The sequence below is a fragment of the Eleutherodactylus coqui genome, chromosome 3, assembly GCF_035609145.1.
Source record: "Eleutherodactylus coqui strain aEleCoq1 chromosome 3, aEleCoq1.hap1, whole genome shotgun sequence".
In the NCBI taxonomy this organism is placed as follows: domain Eukaryota; kingdom Metazoa; phylum Chordata; class Amphibia; order Anura; family Eleutherodactylidae; genus Eleutherodactylus; species Eleutherodactylus coqui.
In genome coordinates, this window is record NC_089839.1 from 230,145,270 (window position 1) to 230,158,635 (window position 13,366).

The following is a 13,366-nucleotide window of genomic DNA, read 5'->3' on the forward strand; positions in this document are numbered from 1 at the left end:
ATACATTAAACCATAAAGCAACCCTAAAACCAAAGTATTAATGCAATATGCACAACCTGCACAGACATGATGTACTTGATCTTACCGTGCCAAGAAGCACCACACATCAATTGCCAAGAGAGACTCTAACATTCTATGTCTTAGAACAGCATTCAGCAAAGTGTGCTCCTGAAACGTACAGAATGAGAGAGCTGTATTATTAGTTAGAACTTATTATGCGTGATCATAACAAAATCACTGAACTACAATGTATTCGGCTAGAATTTAGGTTTTTAATTTATTATTGTGAGTTTTCCATATATTTTCATCTATTTGTGAGAGCCATGTAGCAAACAATACACTCAACTGTAAATGTCTCATAATTTGGAATAGACTATGTGAAGTTAAATACTCTTGTAGAAAAGGCAAAAGTATCATAGAGGGAATACCTTTATTTGCTTACCAAAAGCTTACATCACCTCTATAATACCTATGTCTTTTTTGCATATAAGAGTATTTATCGTATCAAGATTTTTCTGACTAAGGGTGCCTACCCACTTGCGATTTTTTTTCCTGTGATGTTTTGCGTTTTTTCTCAAGAGCAATTAGTATAGAATGTGTTCTTGTCCATCTGGGTTTTTTTTTCCGTTTCGTGGGGTTTTTTCACATAGGAACTGTCAGTTGCATATGTCTCCTTATTTTTCTCTTAATGCACCCATGATTGTCAATGGAGGGCTGCAAAAAACGCCGCGAAAAACGCGCGAAAATCGGCAACGCAAGTGGGTAGGCGCCCTAACACACAACTTTTGCTGTACATTCGGAACAGTAAAGTCAAGGGGACTGGAAGACTGCGTTGAACATACTTCATCTTAATTAAGTGTTGTTTTCATACTACTTAAACACTATAGCATTTTCAATTAGTGCTGCACAAAACACAGTTTTAAGGATACTGCCCATCTCCATTTTTTCTAAACTTATATTCAAATCACATGGACTTACCAATTCAGCAAAGCAGCCTGGAGGAAGTAATACAATATAGGCGCAAAGGTGGGTGCAGACATATTGATAAAAAGTAAGATCTAATCGGTTTTGGCCACTCTCTAACTCATCCTGCAGAACAACTGGAAGGGCTATCTCAGGAGAGCATCGGGCAAAGCTCTGGATTACAGCTTTAAATATGGACACTCTAAAACAAAATCAAGAAAAATAGATATCGTGTTAACAGTTCTTTAAATCAACTTTGGGGCAAAAAAATAAAAACTAATTATCCAGGACAAATAAGAAGTATTAGTTTCCACATCCATACAGAATGTTCATTTTGTTACATTACGTAATGTATAATGAACAGCCAACTTCAGTCTGATATATTTACAGTACATTACCTTTCGGAAGATTTGCTGCTTGAGCACCATAAAATTTGCAGCTCCTCAGGAAGAGAGGGAAGTTTATTGACTATATTAATTAGAAGCAAGCAATGAGGGAAGTGATGCTCAGGTGGAAGATCTAAATGGGAAACCCAGAAAACATTCATCACTGTTCAATAAAAATAAGAGTTCTGCATCTTTTTACTGCAGATCTTAAAATGACACTTAAATGATACACTGTCCACTTAAAATAACAATTGACCAATCAACCAGTACGCTATATTCAATATAAGGACTCGACCAAAAACAAAACTGTGTAAGGAGTAGACCAAATCTAAATGCACATTTATTGGGTGGGATATATATGCTGCCTTCGGACTCGAGGAAAGCAAAATTATGGGGAGTACAAAATTTTCAGTTTCCTTGTCGCTCTCCAGCAGCACTGAATGGCTTTGTATAGCAAGGAGAAGAAAAAGGAGGAGAGGAGTGTTATTCAAAAACAGCATTGAGTGCCAAAGGCTGGATAGTTAGCAGCTTAGATATTAGCCCATATCAATGTGGAAGAGGTAGACCAAGAGGCTGCATTACACACGTCTCGAATAGGAACCTGTGCTCCCTCTGCCCGGGGTGTGGCAGTGGATCTGCTGGGGCGTGCTTTGATTCTGAAAGGAGGTTCTTTACCACTTAATCTGTAAAGGCCCTTTTACACGGGACAATTATCGTTCCAGTAGTTCAGGCTCCTGCGGGGTTTTGAACGATAGTCGTCCCATGCAAAAACTGGACAAGAGTCGTCTAGTCGTTCAGTTTTAAGCTTGCTTAAAATCCGCACAACTCATTGTTCGGTGTAAACAGCAGCCATTTAATACTGAACGGCCGCTGCGTACAGTGAATGAAGAGAAGCGGGGGAAGAGCAGGGAGAGAACTCTCCTCCAGCCACCCCCGCTCCCTGCTGGCTGTGAGAGATCCAGCGATACTCGCTCCAGCGCAACAGCACAGGAGCGAGTATACACTGGGACGAGTGTCGGGCATAGTTTGCCCAACACTCCTCCCGTGTAAAAGGGCCTAAAGCCTCTTCAATCGTAAATCGTATCCACCATGCCAAGGAATCCTTGGTAGCCTTGAAACTTTTCCTTGGTCCTGAAAACTGTAGGAACAAATTCTCATCTTTACAGAAGTCCTTAGTTCTAGATAAATAAATCTTTAGAGGAACCAGTGTGTGTTCCTCCTCATTAGCAGGATCTGAAAAAGGCATAGAAAGAAAGTCTTCATGATTGATATTGGTGTCTGATGGCACCATAGGAATGAATGAGGGCATTGTCCTTATACAAACACCACCAGAAACAAACTTCAAAATAAGGAGGTCTGGAACATAGTGACTGTAATTCACCAAGTCTCTTAGCTGAATCAACTGCTACTAAGAACAGAACCTTTTATAACAAACTTGATATGTGTCTCCTCCAGAAGTTCACGGGGAGATAAAGTTAGGGCTTCAAGCAGCAAGGTCAGGTCCCAGCTTGGAAGGGCAATATGGATTTTCAGCCTGAGATTTCTAAATGTTTTTTAAAAAAAATCTCACTCAATGGATGTCCTGCATTTTCTCAGTCAGTAAAGGCATTTATGGCAGTCATATGAACGCTTAGTGTATAAAACTTTCAACTTGTTTGAAAACCCTCTTGTAGAAACTGCAGGATAGTAGGGATGTCAATACTTGCTGAATCCTGACATTGGAACCAACTCAAAAATTTCTTCCACAATTTAGAATAGACCTGGTTAGTGGATGGATTTCTGATAAGGGCGTAGAAATGACCCTTCTGATAGCTATTTCTGTCTTAACTTAGAAGCAATCAGATGCAGCCTGTGAAGATGTGGATGATAAACCCCTCTCTGGGTGAAAACCAAGCCCTTATAAGGCCAAAATGGGGCTAGGAAAATAAGTTTTGGCCTGTTGAGAATAATCTTCAATAGAACTTTGATAGAATCATGAGAAATAGTGGAAATATGTAGACAAATCGGTGCTTTCAACTGATGGCGAACGTGTCTACAGCATATGGAAGATTGTTCAGGATCCATACTCCGGGATTCAGAATCCTCCAACAGAGATCTCTTCATACATCAGAGCAGTGCGTATAAAAGGATCTGTGAATAAGACAGTAGCTTCTGCTCAAGCCATGATCTTACTAAAATCTTGTTTAAGGAAAAAACTCCTGGTTCCCCCTTGCTTGTTTATATAAAATACCGACACTTCATTGTCCAATTGGATTAGTACTGATCTTTTCCTTAGGAGCAAATTGAAATGAAGCAGAGATAATCTGGTGGCTCTCATCTCCCTGAAATTCGAGGATATCTGTCTGACAGTCTTCGGCAAAGGCCCTGAATCCAATGATCGCCACAGTGTGCTCCATAGCCCAGACTTGAAGCATCCGTAGTAAAAAAAAAAAATAAAAAAAATCTGATACTCCACCTGGAAGCTCCTCCTTGCAGATGAATTCTTGTCCTGAAGCCATCAGCACAGGCATCTTCAGGTCTGAATGCTTAACGAGACAGGATCTTGCAGTGTCCTCAAGATGCGATTTCAAACAGAGAAAATCTCGTATTGTAGATCCCAAATATTAGCTTTTACCCATGGAACAGCCTCTATTGCCAGTGTAAGGAGTCCCAGAAAATGCATAGCTGGGCGTACAGAATGAATGATGAATGATATGCCCTTTTTATATGGTCAATCCTTGCTGTAGGCAAAAGGATTTTCTGCACAATGCAATTTGCTTGGAACTAGTTTGGACTTCTTCTAATTTATCAGGAACCCCAGACTCTCAGTAAGTGGTAGTGTTGTCTGCAGGTGATGAAGCAGAGCTGCTGGGGAGGAGGCTATTAGTAGACAATCATTCATGTATGGAATGATCTAAATACGTTGCAGCCTCAGTGCCGCCACAGCCACTACGGTTTACCTCCAAAATAAACCCTACCCTGATAATAAGCCCCACCCCTATTTCAGGCGGGGGGGGGGGGCTTGAAATATAAGCACTTCCCCCAAAATAAGCCCCATCTACACTAGGTTAAAAAAACAAACAAACAAAAAAATAGATATTGGATGCAGCGTACTGGTTGACTGGTTAATTGTTCAATTGGTATCTTCTAGGTGGGCCATCCTAGAGAGAAGACTGGGGATCAAAATAACCCTCCAGTGCTGCTGGAGGACAGTGAGGATTTGCTATTTAACATATCTCTTACCTTGAAATTCACTCAAGACCAATTCCATAAACGGCCTAAAGTTCAATAACTGGAGTAGAAGAGAATCAAGAACCACTAGAAATGCATTGCTGATTTCATTTTTATGAACTTCAGAAATGGACCTTGCAGATGGACTTGGGGGAAACAGGCTACGAAAATAAAACACACAACAGTAAGCAACAAATCTATTTCACAAAACAATTTATATGCAAACTATTGTATCGCTGCCTGCAGATGGCCAGTTCGGATCCCGCTGCGAGAATTCTCATAGCGGGATGTGAATCCGTCCCCTGCAGAGGCCTGCGGCTCACCCATGCCTGGTGTCTTCCGTCCCCTGCTAAATGCCTGCCAGCAGGCACATGCGCAGAGTGGAGACGGCCCGGCACTACTGACATTTCTGTGTGGGCCACTGCGAGACCCGCACAGAAAAAGAACATGCCGCGATTTGTTTTCCACAGCTGTGTGCATAGGATTGCGTTTTGCAATGCAATCATATGCAGATGGACACAGGCGGAAATTCTGCAGGAAATCCCACTGCAGAATTTGCGCCCATGTGCAGGGGGCCTATTTGTAAGCGGCTGTTTATGTTCTTCACTTTAGTATGACCTGCAAATAAACAGGGCAGCGCCTTGATATTTCCCCAGACAGTTTAAAAATATATGAAGAGACTCCTATAAGGGAGTAAAGAGACTCACCTGGTGCTATGCGGGGGATCCCACACTACTTCGAAACCCACCCGGCTAGCACACGAAGTCCCGACAGGCTTTGATCTTAGTAGATCCACAATTATGGAGAGCAGCACACAAACAACCCCAACTTCTCCATGTGAAATGGGTGAATACATACACCAAAATACAGACTTTGCACAAAAAAGTTCCTCTGCGCTTTTGTGAGATCAAAATGAAATCCACTATAGAGAGTATTAAATGGTAGTAGAAGTCATTCAGGGCACTACTTACAGGTAGTCCCTAGGAGCAATAAGCGAGAAATTTATAGCACTTAGTTGCTTTGCTTTTTTCTGAAGCAAAGTAACTAAGTGCTACAACATTTCTGTTTTCATGTTGTACCAATGCTAAGCTTGAGAAAGGTGCTTTGAAATGCGCCGAAACGCATTGCTCATTTTGTAATTTTGTCTACATCACGTTATAATTTATTAAAAATACCTTTTTGGCATATTAGTGATTTGTCTCACAGGGTAATTTCCTCCTAGGGACTACCTGTCAGTAGTGCCCCAAATGACTTTTATTACTACCATTGAGTACTCTATAGTGGATTTCCTTTTGATCTTACAAGAGCGCAGAGGAACTTTCTTTGTGCCAAGTCCGTGTATTTTGCTTTAGTATGACCTGACCTCATTTCAAAATGTCTGTTTCTTCATTCACAAATAAGGAGGAGCTGTCATGTTGTAAAGCCAGTGGGGCTGGCTGTATAGCTCTGCATCCAAGACCCCAATCACTATCACAGCTTTTTAACTTTTTTTATACTCTTCTCTGTTCGCTCACAAAGGCCATTCTTCGATTCAGCTACTGGAGCTCTCAATCAGTCAAGTGGGCGGTTCCCACCACTCACTGACAATTGGTGACATTGGACTGTTAATCAAGTCCGACATCACCAATTGACAGTAAGCAGTAGAGCCCACCCATTCAACAGAGTCCCAGCTGGAAGAGGTGGATGTTCATACATGCAAACAGAGGGAAATATGAAAAAAAGCAGCCAAAGCAGAGCTTTGCAGTCATCCCCACTGACTTTACAATGTGACAATTCCTCTAAGATTTGCCATCTGACAAGTCCAAAGTAATGACAGAATTGCAGATTTCAACAAGTACTAGAAGTCCTCTGTATATTATCTCTAAGCCCACCATCTATATTTTTTTTTAACATCCAAATTTGCAAATTTGGGACACCAGATAGGTTCCTTTTGTTGCTGTTTGATGAGCACAGGCATTGATGGGCTTTCTTAAGGAGCCTTTTTTAAATGGCACTCTGAAATAAAGGCCGCATGTCAGTCATGCACCAAGGAGGGAAAGAAAACGAATATTTTTGGTATAACTTACCGTAAAATCTCTTTCTCGTCACGTTCATTGGGGGACACAGCCAGACCATGGGATATAGCCACTGCCACTAGGAGGTGACACTAAGCAAAAAAGTGTTAGCTCCTCCCACCAGGCTATATCACCCCTGCAGGCACTCAGCTAATTAGTTTGTATGCAAGCAGTAGGAACAGCCAGTGGGAGTACACAAAATTATTTACACTTTAACGTAAACCAAGGAAAGATCTACCAGTCTTCTGGATATATATCTCGTCATCTGTGACCTGAGACCAAAGGGCTCCGCCCTGCTACAAAGAAATTAATCCTTGGGAGGGTGCTGTGTCCCCCAATGAACGTGACAAGAAAGAGATTTTACGGTAAGTTATACCAAAAATATTCGTTTCTCGTCAGTATCATTGGGGGACCCAGCCAGACCATGGGACGTACAAAAACAGTCCTGGAAATAAAGGGTGGGAATTCCCAGAAAAAAAGGTCCCAGTAGTCAGGGGGCTGCCGCCTGTAGAACCCTTCTACCCAGGGCAGCGTCCGCTGACGCATATGTATGGACCATATAGAATTTTGCAAATGTATGCAGGGACGCCAAGTGGCTGCCCTACATACCACCTGTAATGATGAGGCTCCATGCTGAACCGCCCAGGAAGCCCCCACCGCCCTTGTAGAGTGGGCCGTTATCCGGAATGTTTGCTAGTGAAAAAACGCATGAGATGTATATGGCGGTCTTCACACCAGCTGAAAAAAAGAGTCTTCATACATGATAATAAATTCTCGATGATGTCGGCTTCCTGGCTTGGACCATAGTTCGGATAACTGCTTCCGAGAATACCCGTTTTTTTTTTTGTTTTTTTTTCAATGTCGTGGTCTCAACAGCCAGGCCGTCAAACGAAATGACTTTGGATTCGGGTGGAAGATTGGTCCTTGTGATAGTAGGTCCTCCCGTTCTGGGAGTGGCCATGGAGCGTCGGCCAACATTTCGATTATGTCTGGATACCATGCTTGCCACGGCCAATCCGGAGCAACCAGGATTGCTGGTCCTCCTTCCCTCTTGATCTTCTTCAATATCCTCGGAATGAGTGGAAGAGGAGGAAACACGTATGGTAGTCTGAACCCTGCCCACGAGACCAGTGGGGCGTCCACTGCTACCGCCTGAGGATCTCTTGAGCGTGCCACGAAAGGGAGAACCCTGTAATTTAGTCTGGAAGCCATCATATCCACGTCCGGGGTGCCCCAGCGCTGACATATCGCTTGAAAGACCTCCGGATGCAGCTGCCATTTGCCGGGGTCCACTGTCTTTCGACTGAGAAAATCCGCTACACAGTTTTCTACCCCCGGGATGTGAACTGCCGATATGGACTGTAGATGTTTCTCCGCCCAGCTGAGTATGCCGGATACCTCTGTCATTGTTCTCGCACTTCTTGTGCCCCCCTGCCGCTTGATGTATGCCACTGCCGTGGCATTGTCTGTCTGGACTTTCACATCCTTTCTGTTGAGCCGTGGATGGAAAAACTGCAGTGCTCGCCGGATGGCTCGCAGCTCCAGGACGTTTATCGGTAGCCTTGCCTCGTCTTGTGACCACCTCCCCTGGGTGGAGTGTCCCTCCAAAGTTCTGCCCCAGCCGTAACTGGCGTCCGTGGTCAGTATCCTCCACTGTCCTGGAAACAGTGACCGACCCCCTTGGATTCTCCTGAGACTCGTCCACCATCTCAGGGCAAGGCGAACCTTTGGTGTTATGGAGATTCGCTGGTCTAACGTCCACTGCGACCTGTTCCAGTGTGCCAGAATGAAATGCTGGAACTCCCTGGAATGAAACTGTGCGAATGGTATGGCCTCAAAGGAGGCTACCATCATGCCCAGTACTCTCATGCAATACCTGATGGTCGTTTGCCTCCCCTGAAGTAGCGGGCGCACCTTGTTGACCAGTGTTACTGCTTTCGCTTGCGGCAGGCGAATCTGGTGCTTCTTGGTGTTGAACACCATCCCCAGAAATTCCAACTGTTGGGTTGGTACTAGACAGGATTTCTCGTGGTTTATGACCCAACCGAATTCCTCCAAAGTCTGAAGTGTGAGTCTCAGGCTCTCTAGATTGCCTTCCTGGTCTGGAGCCTTCACCAGTATGTTGTCCAGGTAAGGGATGGCTATCACCCCCCTTGTATGGAGTAGTGCCATTACCGCTGCCAGCACCTTTGTAAAGACTCTAGGGGCTGTCGAGAGCCCGAACGGCAGCGCTACAAATTGGTAATGGCTCCCCTGGACCTCGAAGCGTAAAAACTGCTGGTGAGAGTCGCGAATTGGAATATGCAGGTACGCATCCCTGATATCCACTGACGCCAGGAACTCCCCCGGTTCCATAGACGCTATTACCGACTTGAGGGACTCCATCCTGAAATGTCTTGCTTTGACGTAACGATTTGGCCTTCGTAAGTCGAGGACCGGTCTGACTCTGCCATCCTTCTTGGGAACTATGAAAAGATTCGAATAAAAACTCCTTCCGTGCTGACACCCCCGGCACCACTACTCCCTGCGCCAACAGTTGTTTTATTGCCTGGCGCAGCTGTGTTGCCTTTCCTGGGTCCTTCGGTATCCTGGATCTGATAAAATGCTCCCGTGAACATGTTGCAAATTCGATGGCGTACCCTCGTGAGACGACCTCCTGTAACCAGGCGTCTGTCACGCGGGCTAACCATACATTCTGGAACCCTAAGAGCCTGCCCCCCACCCTGTGAATAGCGGGTGGGGAAAGACCCTCAAACTGATACTCCCGTCCTTGCGCCCCTAGGTGCCTTGGAGCGAGTTCACCAGGCTGGCCTGGCCTTAACGGCAGGATTCTTCCTCTGCTCTGCTGGGGCCCTCTTAGACTGTGTCCTGATGTAGGCCGGGATGTAACCTGCCGAAAGGAATGAAAAACGGATTCCTTCCTAGGTGGCGCCATTCTTGCGCCCGTAACATCCCTAATTATATCGTCGAGTTTTGGGCCAAACAATCTCTTGTCTGACAGTGATGACACTGCGGACGCTTCCTTCTCCTCCAGACCACTACTACCCCCCGAAAAACCTTGCGGAGGCTGATCTTGGTCTGCAGCTTGAGGTGTTGAGGAGCATGAGGCCAGTGAGGGATCCGATCTAACCGGCCTCCCTGTATGCCGAGACTGCTTAGAAGCTTCCCTGGACCTATGATACGTCCGGGATGCTTCCCTGGAACCAAGAGGAGCGTGAAAAGACTCTAGATTGTTGCGACCTAGGGGATCTGGACGACGTTCTGTACTGACAAGACCTGTGAGAAACCCCTTCAGAGCTGCAGGATCTCCGCCTTTTGCGCGACCCTCCCCGAAAAAGCTCCGGGGAAGACACCTCCGAATCGGATTCTAATCGGCGCAATATTGCAGCCAACAATCTGGCTAGTCCTGACACTGCTGCGGCCAGTGATCTAGCCCATTCAGGCTCGGTTACCTGCTCTACAGGGGCGGCGGGGGGCACCGGGGTCGCTGGAGCTGATCGCACTGGGTTACAGGCTACACAGCGGATTTCCGCCTGACCGCTTGGGAACTTAGCGTTGCATAACGTGCACGCATAGTATTTCGCCCTCCCCATAGCCTGACTGGAACCCTCTGGTCTAGGGTCAGACATGAAGCAATCCACACCTAGCAAGGGAGTGGTGGGAATAGAGGTAGGGTGTCTCCGTGCACTGCTGAGAGCGAGTACCCGCAGTGGGGAGCAAACACAGGGGAGAGCTGCCTTGGCAGGGCTTACCCCGTCCTGCGGTTGTCCTGGCCCAGCTGGAGCTTCTGGGTCCTGGCGGCCTTCTCTGTGGTAAACACGCTGGAAGCTGCTCCCGCCGCTGAAGACTGTAGCTGCTGGCGACGGGTGCTGCTGACCGACGGGTGCTGCTGCTGCTGACTGGAGCTTGCTGATTGTAGAACAAGCCGCACTGCCAGGAAGTGCTTGCGGTTTGGAGAGGAAAAAGCTGCCGCAGTAAGTACCAATGGCAAGAAATGGAGCTGCTCACTAGTAAGTAGTTCCTTGTAAGAGCTACTGGGAGCGGCCATCTTCCTTGCTGGCCACCTCCCTGAAAGCCCCGCCCAGCTGGGGTGGGTGTGGCCTGCCCCGGAAGTCCGGACGCATCACAGGAAGTGCTAGGTGCACCACACTAATGCGTCCCCGGGGCGCTGCAGCTCCCTCTGCAGCCTGCTCCTTGTCCCACAGCAGTGATCCACTGCCCACGGCCGCAGCAGTCACCCGCAAGCATACATTCCTGTGGGCGAGCATCCACCCCCTCCCAGTCTTGGCCGGTAAGCACCCAGACCCCCTTGTTCAGCAGTGTCTCTGGATAGAGAGGGGGGGGGGGAAGGGCATAACCCCATATGCACTGAACTAGGCAGAGGAGAGAGGGGGAGATAGGTAAAGAGAAGGAGTGAATGCACCTGAACTCCTTTCCCCAGGACCTTCCAAGGTGGTGGGGGTCCTCTGAAGGGGTTCCTGGCAGCCGACCGCAGACTTGGGAGGGAGGCTTGAATTTCCGTTCCCTTCTCCCGGATACGCTCCCTTCTCTCCATCTGCGTTCCAGCAGTGTTCCCCCCTGCGCTCGCCGTCCGAGAGGGGCGCTGCTCCAGAGGGGGGAACCCTATTGCTGGCGGGCCAACGACGCCAATGCACATAGGCATGGTCGTGCCACCTTTTCTTCGCTGGGTAGGGCGCCGCAGAGTGGTGGAGACACCATCTGCCTGCGCCCTCCCCGGGAGTACAGGAAAGCCAGGGAAAAGCCCCGACTCCCCGTATGCCCACCATAAAGTCCTCCTGGACCTGACCTGTCTGCCTCCTTGCAGACACTAAGCTAAAAACTAATTAGCTGAGTGCCTGCAGGGGTGATATAGCCTTTTGGGAGGAGCTAACTTTTGCTTAGTGTCGCCTCCTAGTGGCAGTGGCTATATCCCATTGTCTGGCTGGGTCCCCCAATGATACGGACGAGAAACAGTATTTTACGGTTTGTGCCTCCCTGATCGCTCTATATAATAAAGCACACAGAAGAGCGCTGTATATGTAATGCAGGATGCCTCCGACAGTCCCAAGTCAAATAAACAGCCCGCTGGACCCAACTACACTCGGCACAGACATGAGTATGATAGTTGCCACTTGTCAGGGTTGTTGTGCTCACTAACTGGGGCTGATAAGACTGCTTCATTTATGGGCGAGATACATAATAGCATAGTATGCATTTCAAAAATAAGGGTAAAAAATTCCTTTCAGACTCTAGCAATCAGAATAATCCCTGGATCGCCGACCCTTCTGAAGTTATTGGTGACTATAACATGAAATACTGTATCAGTCAAGAAAGGCATCCAAGCCCCTCTTGAACTATTTTAATGAGTTCTCCATCACCACGTCCTCCTCAGGCAGAGAGTTCCATAGTCTCACTGCTCTTACAGTAAAAAAAAACAGTCTTGTGTTTTGGTGTAAGAACCTTCTTTCTTCTAGATGCAGAGGACGCCCTCTTGTTAGGCCGTGTTTCACACGATGAAATGGAATCTGCGCTGATTGTGTCAAATTCCTAGTCAAATCAGCATTCTATTCAAAGGGAATAGACTATGGCGCAGATTTTTTCTGCACGCAGATTTGAAGTGTCGCTTCTAGGTGGACCTGTATCTGCATAGCTGAGGCGGCAAATGCACGCACAAAAATCCATGCTGGATTCCGTTGTGTGTGCATACCCTAAGGCTGGGTTCACAAAGAATGGAATTACCACAGAATTTCCCTTCGCAAGGAAATTCCACTGCATTTACAGTAGCTGCAAAGTGGATGTGATTTTGAAAATCTCGTCCACATGCTGCAGAAATAACCCGCACAAAACCTGTGCGGAGAGTGACTTGTGGCACGGAATTCAAATCCGTAAAATGTCAATTATGTCGCCATCTCCACTACGGAATTCCTCTAAATGAGGGTGTTGAATTCCGCTCAGGAATATGGGACAAAATCCGCACCAAAATGGTGCAGGTTTAGAGGCAGGCATTCCGCGGCTAATCTGCAGTGGAATGTCCGCTGCAGACATTCCGCTGGAAATCAGTCCTGTGTGGGCACAACCTTACAGTCATAATCCTTAGTATAAAGAGACTAGTAATTATTTGGAAATTATAGTACCAATGTTTCTGGTGGCACATTACACAAACAGGTCTACCACATCCATCTTGATTCCCACACATTATACACACAGCTCTGCTACATTGTACATCCATTATGTTTACCACACCATCACACATAGCTCTTTTACTTCCATCTTGATTCCTACACATTAATTACACAAACACCCCTCTACTACATATATCCTGATTCACACACGTCATACACAGGTCTGGTACATCAACATCCATCCTGATTTCCACACATCACCAGACTCCTGGATACAGTGATGAGCCCCTGGTTATGTGATCCCTGACTCCACACACACAGGTGATCACACGACAGTGACATTATCACAGGTCCTGGTACCTACTGTCGGCTTATCCAGTACACAGTACTTTCTACCAAAATGCACAATGGCTCCTCCCACAGTAGTGGCGTCACTGCAGATCCTTCAGGAGTCCGTATCTCTGTGGTGGCGGTAGGTCAATGTCTGTCAGTACTACTGAGTTGTGTCTGAGATAATAACGTATTCTCATTTTTGTATTGTTCCCCTCCCCTTTTCAAGAGCCTTAACTATGTTGTTCTTCTGTCGGTCAAGCTCTGTGTTTTATATATGTTCTAGGACCTGTGATGACTT

The 13,366-nt window shown here is 46.6% G+C and overlaps 1 protein-coding gene across 1 annotated transcript in view; it reads right to left on the minus strand.

The window, feature by feature from the left end:
- Positions 1-13,366, minus strand: part of FIRRM (FIGNL1 interacting regulator of recombination and mitosis) — a 71,046-nt gene that overhangs the window by 27,075 nt on the left and 30,605 nt on the right. The window contains exons 11-14 of the mRNA XM_066597062.1: positions 4,572-4,720; positions 1,362-1,482; positions 979-1,165; positions 86-168 (exon numbers count right to left, since the gene is read on the minus strand). Coding sequence (XP_066453159.1) covers positions 86-168; positions 979-1,165; positions 1,362-1,482; positions 4,572-4,720 — 540 coding nt within the window. The remainder of the gene's footprint in view (positions 1-85; positions 169-978; positions 1,166-1,361; positions 1,483-4,571; positions 4,721-13,366) is intronic.